General features: G+C 29.2%; 1 protein-coding gene across 1 annotated transcript in view; it reads left to right on the forward strand.

Moving 5' to 3' along the window:
- Nucleotides 1-497: 497 nt before the first annotated feature.
- The window catches only part of LOC108557768, a 31179-nt gene continuing 17706 nt past the window's right edge, over nucleotides 498-13970 (forward strand). Inside the window, exons 1-2 of the mRNA XM_017914422.1 lie at nucleotides 498-734; nucleotides 11492-11627. Of these exons, the coding sequence (XP_017769911.1) occupies nucleotides 498-734; nucleotides 11492-11627 (373 nt within the window). The remainder of the gene's footprint in view (nucleotides 735-11491; nucleotides 11628-13970) is intronic.

A 13970-nucleotide genomic window follows, 5' to 3' on the forward strand; every position in this document is an offset into this window, starting at 1 on the left:
GTAATTTTTTTCATTGATTTATTATACATTTCGTTGTAGAATAGTATTTTTAGCTCATAAAATGGATTTTTGATAGTATTTAACGTTCTTAACTTTTATGGTAGTAATTAATTGTTTTTTTTAATGATTGATTGTAACTATAATGTAAATTTTGTTGTAGAATATTTAGTTGAAAATCCTTTGTGTTGTGTTAATAATAAAAAAAAAGTGGGATTAAATTCGTTGAAGCATCAAAGGGCTTTCAGAGAATGGGTGGATTAAATTGCGTCAGAACGATTAATTATGTAATATTTTCCATCCCTTACGTTTCGCCGTCGGCACGTCGCAGAAACTGTTTTGAAATGGTGTCATCAAAGGTCCATCCCGAGTTTGTGAAAAGATTTGTGAAAACGGCGGCGGAGGGTTTAAACGGTGTTTAATAGCAATAATAGATTTTGTTTCTGTATGTAAAGTGGAGTGGATATTTGCGCTCTGTAGCGGCGGAGGTCTTTGCATTAATGTTTTTCTTTGTCTCGTGTTTCGCAGATTGTACGGGGTTGCGAAATGTGCGCTTAACAATCGAGCCGAGGGTTGTTCAGAGACACCATCACTCGATTTTGCATTGCAAATACGACCAGGAGGACGAGCCCCTGTACACAGTGAAATGGTACAGGGGGCCGCACGAATTTTATCGTTACACGCCGACGGAACGGCCTCCGACGAAAGTCTTCCCCTACGCGGGAATAACAGTCGATGTAAGTACCTTAACAACATCTAAACTTTAGGTTTTAGTTTTTGTTTCTTCTTTTGTGGCAAACCATCCGAATTCCCCATTTCGCGATTTACCATTAGGCTATTTGCCTTTTGGAATCTAAGCAAATATTGGCTTGTTAACTTAAGCGATTCATGTTAATAGCTTTATTCAAAGTGCTCTGTAACTAATGTATTACATTATGTAATCCACAAAGGGAATAACGTATACGATCATAAAGTATTCACAATTCGTTTAAAATCAATTTTATATTCTTATCAAAACGATTGATTTCCATCATTTTATTTAAAACCATTACGTAATACTAAAAAACTACTAACAAAAAATCTATTTTCTAATTTATTTCTCCAAAATTTTGTTAATAAAATTAGTAAATCAATTAAACATTGTCGAAACAACAGCATGAACACCTGCACAAAACTTGAGTTACTAAACACAAAGATTCCCTTATTTGGTGAAGTAAAATGATTTTTACAGATCCCGTCGTGTTGTAAACGTAAATTACAAAACACTTTGAGATAAAACATGGATAATTAAAATACAAATAAAATAATTAAGAAATACTACATTTTATATCAAAATAATAATAATAAATCAAATTTAATTCTCTTCAATCTCTGCACCAGTGGATAGATAATTAATTTTCTTGATGAAGGTTTTAATAATTGTATCGTACAGCGGTTCATGAAGCCGACCTTTCTTTTTATTACATTTTTTTGTATCTCAATTGATTTTTTTATTCAAACGTTGAATTTTGGTGTTGGGAATTGGTTTAGTTAGTGTATTAGGACATTGCGTGGACCATAAGGCCGGAAGAGAAGAAAAACACTTACAATGAAAATTAATTAATTAATGATAAATTACATCAAATTACAACTAAAAAGCAAGAAATATACTAAAGATTATCAATTTATTAAGTATTATTATTTCTGGTTTCAGAAATAATCTGAATTCTGAAATTCAAAACTTGAATAATTTTGATGCTTTTTTAGCAATAATAAATAATGTATTTGGAATATTAATTATATCTAGAAGAGTACTTATTTAAATCCGCTCAAATAAACAGAAACTTTATTAAATACTACTCCAAATATAAATACCTCATGTTTGCAAAATCTGATCATTATAAAGGAAATACGTCTTGACATGGATGAGGAAGTTATACGAAACTATATTAAATCAGTGTTACTGTAATCCCTATTTAGTTGAAATAATGAATAAAAATTATGTAACAATAACTATAATAAATAAAACTGAACATATTATTTCTTGTAAAGACTTTATAAGATTATATTCCAAGCATATAGCTATTGGTAGTTGATGAACTGGACTTGAATGCCATGGCTTTTTCGCAAATATTAAATCATCATTTTTAAATGACGATCAAATGTTCATTTTGCCAATAATTTTTTGAAAATTTTCAACTTCTGAATTTGAATTTATAAAAAGAGATAACTGGTACGTGAAAGTAACATTTCTCAATTTGAAAGTTTTAAATTTGAACACACAAGGAGCAAACCAAAATATTATCACAATTAGAAGGAAATTAAAGGCTTTCACTGTGTACCAGGAAAGTTAAAAACTCATAATTTGATTATTTCCCAGGCGTAAACAGTTTTCCTAACAAATTTGAAAATTTGTCAGAAGAACAGAAAACAGTAGAAGTATATTCCATCACCTGATTATTAAATATACGAGTAGCTCATCAATCCTTTTGCAAGGAAGAAAATTTTTATTTAATTCTTTCTCAAAATCATTTTTGCACATTTAGTAAAATTATAACAGGTAATTAATATTGATTATATAAGTTTGACCTGGAAACCAAGCAGCAGTCCATGGTATGGAGCGCAGAAGGTGCAAATCTTCCCAGTTAAAGCTAGACAACAAAAATCAGCAACAAAAGTGATGATGCCGATTTACTCTACCAGAGTAAAAGTGGTAGCTGCTATATCACTGGAAACTGATCGGAGGGTAACTGCTAAGTATTACACAGACTTACCACAAGTTTTCAAAAATTTGTTGGGAAACCAAAAAAAAAAGTGGAACTTCGTCGCTACTTTTTGCACCAACAACTTTCTTGCGCTCTCTGGCATCAATGAAATTCACCCAGCACCTTATTTTACAGTCCTAGCGCAGTTTGATTTCTGACTGTTTCCGAAAATTTAAAAAAAAATGAAGTAGAGTCTTCAGTTCCAATGAAGAGATCATTAATTCAAAGTTTAAAAGCTCCAAAAAGACGATTTTGAATAATGTTTTAAAAGGTGGCTTTACTGACTTAAGAAATGTATTGAAATAAATGTAAATTATGTACAGAAATTACAAAAGAATGAAAATTAAAAATATTAAAATAAAATTATTTTCCAGGCAACTAAGCGAACTTTTGTTAGACCCCTTGTAGATACTTAAGAAATATTTATATATAAATAATATCTAAAAATTTTCTAAAATAAATTTATAATTTTAATATATACAATGTTGTGAATTATAGTACTTAAATTGAATTAGTTTCTGCAAATAATAATTCTTTATTTATTAATAATACTTTTATAAAAGAATTTTCATTGATACAAGCATTGTTTTAAAAGAAAATACAATATATTTAAAATAGAAACGCCATTAAAGATCATTCTGAAATGAAAAATATCTAGCAATTATTTGCATAATATTTATTCCATTGAAGAAAGCACTCTTATAAATCGGATTAAATCGATCGGAACTCTCGGAAACATAATTTAATACTGTAATTAGCTTTATAATATTTAAACTCAGTTTTTGTAATTTATAGAATCACAACTCGAATCAAACTTAAATTAAGTAAACTTACAACAATTATTGCAACAATCTTTGTATAATATAAACTAGAATTTAGATGATTTGGATTGTCTCTCTCTCAACATTTCATATATTGTTTTTTGTAAATTAATTTACATACTTGAATAAGTATTGAGAAATATATAATAGGATAAATAAGTTAAGGTTTAGGAATTTTTTTTGTGGTTGGAAAATGTAAATATTGCAATAAAAATAGCTTTTCTTAATAGCCTGCATGGATATAAAATAAAACCGAAAGTTTCCTGTGAGAGCGAAGATCGAGAGAGATTGCGAGAAGTATAAAAAGAAAAGAGAGGACGTAGTTTACAACCTAATATTATGCATTATCATAGGATTTGCATGTCATTACGTGTTTGCTGAGGCATTTGGGAGATGACGACAAGGGCGAGGAAATTGTCCGAAAAAAAAACAACGCGTGCTCGAAGATCGTCTCAACTATCACGATCATCTGGAGAGGGATGTAGTTGAGGGTGGTTATAGGGCACGCTCGAGGGCGGCAATATCGCATGCAAAGTATTTTAATGAAATGTTGGAACCGGTTAAACTACCAATAAAACTTTTACCCTTGTCTTCCTCTCTTAGCCCTTATTGCACGGAAAGTCAATGTTACCTTCCCTTTATGGCACAAAACATGCACACGCCCTTAGCAGCTCGGGAAGGAAATCTCTCTTCATAACTTCCCCCCAAACCTGAAACGCTTCCCACAAGAAACCGCCCACACCACGCAGCTCCTTGCAGGATCATTGCTTACGATTATTTATGAATGGCACGTTGCTGTAAATGAGAATCCTGCCGTTGTTAGCAAATTTGCGTGCAGCAAGAGGCGCATACATCTAATGACATTATATATATACGTTCTACTCAGCGAAGCTTTTAACTAAAATGGCGTATGCTTCTTTTTTTTCTTTCTTTATTTTATCCCATTTCCTTTTTAAGTTTTACTCTTTTACGGTCATCCTTGATGTATCGAGAGTGCATTGATTGAATGATATTGGCGAAAAGTATTTTTATTAAACATATTCCTCTCTCTACTTTAGGGACACTAAATGGTGATTTTGTGAGCCCGACCAAAGTGCATTTACTGGCATTTAATATTTTACGAGACCGTATAGTAATATATATATATGAATATATAGAGATTATGTCCTGTCTCCGCCGCAGAGTGCGCAAAAAGAAAAATCTCATCAGAATTTACATGAATTTTCAGTCCATCAAATGCAAAGTACAGCTTCGACATATTTTTTCATAAATCATGCAATTAAAATCACCTAACATAATAATAATCTTTATTAGTTATTATGGAACCAAAGGACTATCGACCTAAGTCTTTCCGCACAGAGACACAAAAAACATAAATTGTTACAATCATAGCACATAAAAAAAATGCATTCTGAAAAAAAAACTTATCAATTAAGCCAAATAAAATCATATTATGTTCAATATTAATATGGAAATATTTTTCAAATATATTTGCATCAATATTTGCTGATTATTGAAATGTCAGTTAAAATTAAACTATAAAATTCAAAAGAAAACATAATTGAAAATGTTCTATAAAATTATCTACTAGAAAACCGTTATTATTCATTGAATTCAACAAAAAATCTTAATATTTTACTCATGAGACAAATATTTTAAGATATTAAATGAAAATCCAATAAATATTATGCACCTCAGATCCTTTAAAAAAAAGTATAAAAGCAATATTTAGTTTTGATACAATAATTTTAACATATTTTGTGAAAATTATATAAATATTGAAAATTTCAGTATCTTCAAGAAAGTAAAAAATATAAATTCCAATAATAGTTTCAAACTTGATACTAGAAATAATATTACATAAAAATGGTATTAAAAAATTAGATTGTTAAAAAATTGAGTCATTTTATAATTAATTAATGTAAAGTAATAATTATTTTTACAACATTTTCTCAAAACTATCATCTTTTTGTTAATTAGATATTATAGTAATTTGTATTACGGATTGTAATCATTTATTATCAATTTTCAGTCAAATTGAAAAACCACTAATTTTATTGAGATTAATAATTAGTTGTATAAACAATTAATTATTGTCATCTATTGTATTCATATATTCACTTACATTTCTTCAAATACATAATCTACTATAAATCAAAAAGTATTTACAAATTTCTAAGTAATTATGTATTTTATCAATTTAAAAAGTCACCGATTAATTAAATTAATTATTCATATAATTTTGTATTGTAATAATAGTAATAATTGTTATTTGTTTCTATTAAATATATCACTTAAAAGCGAATTGTAAATTCCGATCTCCATTCATTTATAAAAATACGTAAAAACTAATGAAAAATACACACATAATACTATACGTCCTGTTGAAGAAAAATAACAAAAGAATGTAGTAAATACTTGTCTGGCTATAAATGCATGGTTTATCAAAGAGACACGAACAAAAAAAATGCAGACGGCTTAGAATGCACGTTTTTATCTCGACCCGCCTATTTTTATTGCTGATTTTACACTTTGTTTTTGTCCAGACGTAGACGGTCTGACCTACATTTAAATTCCAATGCTTTTATTATCTATTTCACTATGCATTCCAATCTCACGTTATTTAAATGAATGAAAAAACAAATATTTTGAAGCGGATGAATTATGGTAAGAATTTATTTGTGCTGTGCCAAAGGCATAACTTCTACGTATTTTAACATAATTAGTATTATAAAATATGAGTTGTTACAACTAAATGAAAGATTTATTTTGTATTTAGGATTAGAGTAATCGACTAATCAACTAATGAACATATATTTTCTATCCAATATTTACATTAATTATTGCATAAAGTACATTCATTACTACAATTTATTATTATATAAAAATATTAAATAAATTGAATAAAAATTAAGATTAATTATAATATAAAACGTAATTAGTTTACGTAAATTACATTTTCTATTGACAAAACGTCTGACCTTTTTTTTTCTGTTTGACCAATATAATAACAAACATAATTTCTTGTATAACAACTTATAAAGGACTATTGACTAGGGTTTATACAAAAACTGGCATTAAAAAAACCGGTTTTTGAATTTGAATTTATCTACAAAACCGGTAGCAAATTATATTTTCTATTGACAAAACGTCTGACGTTTTTTTTTCTGCTTGACCAATATAATAACAAACCAAATTTCTTGTATAACAACATATAAAGTACTATTGACTAGGGTTTATACAAAAACCGACTTAAAAAAAACCGGTTTCTGAATTTGAATTTGTCTACAAAACCGGTTTAAACTAGTTTTCGAATTTTTCCAAAAATATAGAGAGAAAAGGATTTTTATTTAACTCATAAAACAGATCTTATATAAAACTATAACAAAAAAATATAATAAATACTTGTCTGGTTATAAAGTTATCTATAACCGTTAATGTTTATATTATGTTGGCACTTATTATTTTATACATGTTTATATACGTAAGTCATTAAGACTTAGAACATATACCACTTAGGAAGGTCCCATAACTAATCATTGTGTAACGACTATTCTTAATACAAGGAGACTCTTAAAGAGTCAGTGTTAAAGTCATAGTCCTGGCTAGTCGCTAGTCCCAGATAGTTTTAGTCTTAGTGGAGAGTCGTCCCGAGTCCTAGTTAGACTCATAAAAATCCTAGTAACAAATCTATAAACTGGAATCTAGACATAGAAGTTATTAATAATCTTATAGAGAATAATAAAGTATTTATTATCATAAAAACTCCAACTTCACCTCTAGCATTCCTTAAAAACTCCACAATAATAGCAGAGTCATTTTTCTATAATGACAATAAAATACTAGTTTATTTCCTTTTTTTCTCAGAAAATGTGATTCTAAAAAGGATGACATGTCTATAGATCTATTGCTCAAACAGGTTCTTGTTAAGATAGAAAATTTGCAGAATTGTCTAGTTCTCTCAACTGTACTGAAACGTTACATTCATTACTACCAGATTTTTTTTACGTTGATACAAGATTTCTTCCTATTGGCAAACTGGACGCTCTTTTGGCAAAGAGTAGTTGAAGTGAAAATTTGTATTGCGTGTTGTTATATTTTAAGTCTAAACTTGATTATTTTTTATTGACAAAAAAAAAACAGATCTTTGAATTTTATAAATTTATTCAAAAAACCGGGTTTTAAAAACTAACAAACCCTAATACTGACACCAGTCTTTACATCTTTTATTAATACGTTTCTGAAATTAATTATTGAATTAATAAGAAAAATATTTGGTTTATAGTTTGCATGAATGATTTAGTACGCTAATGTGACTAATCACAGTATAACACGCAGATGTCTTGTGGAAGTAATTGAATGTCATTAGTATTCCCTTTAATGGATCGTGACTCATGCACTCCGGGGAATTATGCATTCGGTTAATACCCTTTTTTTTTACCTCCGTTGTTGATGTTTTGCGAGGGAGCGATCCATCCCTTCATGCACGATGACATCTTGGGGTTGTTTAATTTTGCTTAAGTGACTGATAAGGTGTGTTTATGTGTGTGCAAATAGATGTATATAAATGTGTGTGCGTGAGCAGGTTTAATGCAGGTGTAATTAATAAAGTTACGAGCGTGAATATGATGAGTCCTCAGGCAGTTTGTCAGGTATCAGGAACAAAATGTACCATGCAACATCAGCCCTTGAGCCTTCGGATCTCACGTCGTCCAACAATATATGTATGTTAACTATGTAGTTTATGCGCAGCAAACTTTACGCGCCATGCTTATTTATGCGGAACAAGATATGTTCAATAATCTGCATGTGTTGTTATTATATGTATATATGAATACATCTACAATTAACTATATATATATAGATGTTCATATATAGTTGTATATAGGTATAGAGTACATACACGAAGAGTACACATTCATCGAACTCTGTGTATAATTTATTAGACGCGTTATTTCGCTGCAGGGTGTTAATTTTAATTAACATAAAACAATAGATCGTGATAAATTTTCGGAGGGTGGGTTTTGGGGCTGTTGGTAGCAAAACCTCCCTCACGTCGAACAATTCATAATCCGCATTACGCATCCGCTGCACGCGTTTACGTAACATTAGAAGCGTCAGTCTGAAATGCTTGCAATCTACTATATTAATTACAATTTAACCGAAGTGGAGTATCAAATTTGTATAATACAAATCCATTTTTATTTATCAAAGAAAATTGTAATAAAACCGTATCGAATATGTTTATAAAATATTTTGTTAGGCTAAAATTCTTAGTTAAAGACAAATACTTGAAATAGTAAAGTTTTAATTGTTTTTTATGAATTATATTTGTTTATTCTTTTTGTATAAATCTTCTGTCAATTCATAAAATTAAGAAATGCTTCTGGTTTTTACAAACACTTTGTATTCGGGACTAGTTGAAACCGGACTAATCAAGGAAATAAATAGAATGTATCAAAAATTAATTTTGTGTACTAATTTTATAGAATTTATTTTACTCATTTAACATTAATTTTGTTGTGAATTTTTTAAACAGAACTATTTTGAATCTAATCCGCACTATGTGAGGTATTGCTGTATTTGCTGTAATATAATTTAAGGAAAGATGTCTCATTGATAACTTTAGTTATTATATAAATCTATAAAATATTATTTTATTATTAATTAGTAGAAAATAAAACTAGTGCCTGAAAAGAAGACAGCTGTTACATCGTTGAACTGGTTAAATACTCTAAGTATTTGGGTCGGTGTACAAGTACACTAGGTCCTCTTTTTATGCGTACTTTTTTTATGCGGTTTTGAAGTTATGCGGTTTTTATTTCAAGAAGCAATTTTTTAAATAACTATTTTAGTCCATTTTGACACGTTTTAACACAAATTTGCAAACGATTTCATCGAAAAAAATGATAATTCTGAACGAGCACTCAAGTTTCAACGCGAGCTTCAGAATTGCATTTCTGGATATCAGGATTTGTACAAAAAATAGCAAAGCCATCGCAAAGTTTAGTCACTGATTATATTGTCAAAGGGAAATAATCAACATGCGAAGTTAAGACTAATTTTACTTGTGAAGAATCATTATCTTCAGGACATAGATCTGATATGTTGACTATCTCTTTTAGTGATGAAAGTGACTTCGAACAAGTTTGCAAATTATGCCGAAAACTCTCATATAGCGACGTTAATTCTAAAGAAAAAAAATGTATAAATTTAGAAGGAATATCTTAAGATTATATTTTTCTGAAATTTAATAAACTTATATATGATTGTTAACGTTTTTATAAAATTATGAATAAACATTTCAGAAAGAATATAGTAAGACTAATTATTTTTCTGAAATTTAATAAACCCTTTTTATGCGATTTTTGGTATATTGTAAGTCATTGATTTAGTTTTATGCGGTTTTAAAAAAATATGGAACGTATCTTTTATTTTTATACTTCTGTCTAGTCCTTTTTTGTGCGATTTATTTGTATGCGTTTTGCTGTGGAACGTATCTACCGCATAAAAAGAGTGTACAGATAAATACGTTGAATTGATAAGCAGTAAAGAGGAGAAGCACTGATTTGAAGTATTGAATGAGTCATTTTTTTGCAAATACTAAATACTATAAGATATACAAAATGACAGCTGTCATCATATGTCAAAGTGATGAAGTAAAAACTAATTCGAAGTATTGAATGAGTTATTTTCTTGCAATTAGTGAATATTCCAAGTTTGAAATACTCTATAAGATTTACAAATTTTATATTAATTATAATTTGTTAATGTGAACTAAAACTTTTAATGAAAACAATTTCTGACTGTCAATGTTAAGATCATTGCAGTTAGTTATATTGAAAACAGTCTAATCAAATCGAGCCGCAACAAACAATACTAAGTTTACATAATACCTGAATTTGGAGAGAGAAATGATGTAGCAGTTCCAAGAAATCGGACTAACCAAGTTAACAAAGGCCTGTTGGTCGCAGAAAGTTCTGAATACAATTTACTTCCGACGTTTCGAGCAACTTGAGGTATTCACGCAAAACACAAATAAATACTTTAGCCGCAATGGCAACAGAAACGAAACGCAGCACTTTATTCCAGATACAATTCTTAAGACAATGGAAATTATAATTACTACTTGGTAGTAAAATCTATCTAATTTTCTCAATTATTTTATTGAGTTTCATGTAAATTATTAATACAAAAGTTTATTATTTAATTTTAAAAACTCCATTATAAATTGTCTGTAAAACTGTATGTTAATACAGTCAATTTACATGAATTTATCTAAATAATTGGTTAATATTTGATACGTGAATTTTGACTGAAAAATTGATATTTTATACCGGACTATTTAAAACCGGACTAATCGAGAACTTAAAAATAAACTGAAATTCATTATAGAAGGATTAAGAAAACGATAATAAATAAAACAAATATATTTACAATTTATTTTTGAAATTATTAAACCAGACTATAGTGAATTCGGACAAATTGAAGCCGCACTATGTGAGGATTTTTTGTATATCAAATATGATCTTAATATTTGAAGTTTTACTAATTGGAAGTATGAAGTAAAAAAAAATAAAGTTATGTACATAATAGATAGTCAGTAAACTATAGATTAAGATTTGTGGTTGTAATATATTACAAATAAATGTGGTACTTATAACTGAATGGGATTCGCGACTACTCGAATAATCCTTGAATACGAGCATACTTTAGACTCTATTTAATATAAATATGAAATATCTTGCATCACATATCACTTTAATATGCTCACGTAGTCTGGAAACGAAAGGAAAAGCGCGAAAAATAGAATAATATAAAAAAAGAGTCGTATAATTTTATATCTATATATATATTTTTTAGTATAATGGAGTTCCCCTTTTGCAGCGTCTTTGTTAACAGCTTGTGCATTTGTATTCTTCCCCGCAGGTGAACCACTCGAACAGCACTCAGGTCCTGCTCCAGAACATAGAGTTCAATCTGTCGGGAAACTTCAGCTGCGAAGTGACCATCGACGGGGTAGTTTTCTCAACGGGAACCGACACACAGTCCATGCTGGTCGTACGTAAGTGCAAAGTTTCATCCCTTACACGTATGTGTGGATAAATGCGGAGAAGAGAAAGAGAGATAGAACGCAATCTGGCCCTTCGCTTTCGCCAAAATCAATTATCGGACAGATACAAAACACTCGCGGCGAAACATAATTCCCTTCCTCTCGCACCAACGCTTTCTACCTCTTTTTTTTTATATCTGTACAAAAAGGGTAGAGAAAGAGAAACGAACACACACAAAAAATATTGAGCGCCGCAATCCGGTAAACTTGTGGCAACTTTTCAACAAATTTAATTTAACACAATCGCACGAACTGCGCAAATTAGTTGCAGAACTTTATTTCACCTGTCGTTTACTCGCTATTACTTTATATATTGAAAACATAACAGTTTCATGATTTTCCACAATCCAATATTACTTTTTTTTGTTATACAAAGTTATAGAAACAATTTTTAATAAATCAGACTTAGTTTTGTTACGTCTTGTTTAAATTGCTTAAAATTTCATTTTCAATTAAACTTTACTGAATTATTAATACTTCACTTAAAATATTATAAATGAAGACATTAAATATATACAAATTTTGTGTGTTAAGCGAATGCACGTTAGTTTACTATTAATTTTAACATGCATGTCACTTTGATCGTCCCAACGTACTTTATGTTCGGATGAACGTACATTTTGCCGTTATATCGAGGGGCATATAACGGTATATACAAATTTTATTGTATTTCCGTCAAAATATTAAGTTAATTTCTAAAAAAATTCGACTAGGTGGACTAGATGGAAAAATTTATTTAAAATGTGACTGTACGTTAAGCGAATGTACGTTAACTGGACGTGTCGAGTTCTCATATATCTTTGATTGTTCGAACGTACTTTATGTTTAAATGAACGTACACATTCAGCCGTAATAATTATAATAATATCAAATTTTCATTTATAATTATTTTATTGTCTTAATTTACAAAATAAAATAGATGTTAATAATGAAAAACTAATAAAATTAAATAATTGAAAAAATAAAATATGAACTGATTGCTTTGCTATTATTGTACGTTCATATGGAAATGTGTACGTTAGTTCGGTCCACCCTCATTATGTTAAGGAGCTATAGCTGCAAGAATTTTTGTCACAGTAAAAAAAAATGTCAAGAAAGTAATATTTTTTTTTCTTTATCATTTTTACCATTCCATTAAATTTAATTCGAACAATTACATCATCGTTCGTTCCGCAATTACCAACGTCACGAATGCAAGTTTTTTTGTTCCCTGGAGTTTTCTGGCTTTAAAAACCCGAATCGAGCAAAAATCGATGCATCCATTTCCCGAGCGAGACGTGATTTTCGCAAAGAAGCAATCTCTCCAACTGCTGTTGCTGTTGTTGCTACTGGCTGCATCGTCTCGGATTTACAAATAGAGAAAGATCACATCACCGTCATCATATCATATTCGCGAAAAGCCATCTGCAGATTACGCCGAGTAATAAATTTCACAGAGAAATCAAGAGGACAGCTGTATTTTTTACACGTCCATTAATATTATTGAATTATTATTCGTAATCCCGATTGTTATAATCATTCGCAGTGAACAGTTTATTATTCTGCGGATTATCGCGTTTTCTGTGATGAATCGATGAACATGGAAAATGGTACTTGGAAATTGAATAGTTAATTTGCAGTCGGGGAACAGTTTGTTTGTCTAACAATTCTGTGCTGTTTTTCGCACATGATCGCACGTTGGATCGACTACTTCCAATCAAATATTAAATGATTCTGATCGTGCAAAACCGTTCGGCTCCAAATCCGATGAATACTTCATTTGATGGATGATCCAGGAATTCGCAGTAAGATCGTTCATTTTGATTGATTCGTTCAATACTGATTTGTTTTTTTCTTCAACGTTTCTTTCTGTTTATTTTCATTTAATTTTATATTGAAGAAAATTTCTATTACAATTTAATTAACCAAATTATTTATAAAAGCAGATTTCTTAGTTTCAGCTTTCTATTCTATTGAAATAAATTAACCTTTAGAACATAAAATGTTATAAATAAAATATTATTATCGTTTTCAATTATTCAATAAGTATTATACGTAATTTTAAATATTTGTACATTAATCCGGATTTCCACAATTATTAACGTATTATAAAATGATTGCATTTGCATTTAAATCATTTAAATTGCTTAAATTTTCTTCATCTTTTTTTTATGCTTATTTTCATTTAATTTTATACTTTATAAAATATTTCTATTGCAAATAATAATAGTATTTACATATGCAGATTTTCTCGTTATAATTTTATACAAAATTTTGTATTTATTCATTTTTTATAAATAATCTACGAATATTTTA

This window comes from Nicrophorus vespilloides, unplaced genomic scaffold (genome assembly GCF_001412225.1).
Source record: "Nicrophorus vespilloides isolate i.1.1-1 unplaced genomic scaffold, Nicve_v1.0, whole genome shotgun sequence".
NCBI classification, from domain to species: Eukaryota; Metazoa; Arthropoda; class Insecta; order Coleoptera; family Silphidae; genus Nicrophorus; species Nicrophorus vespilloides.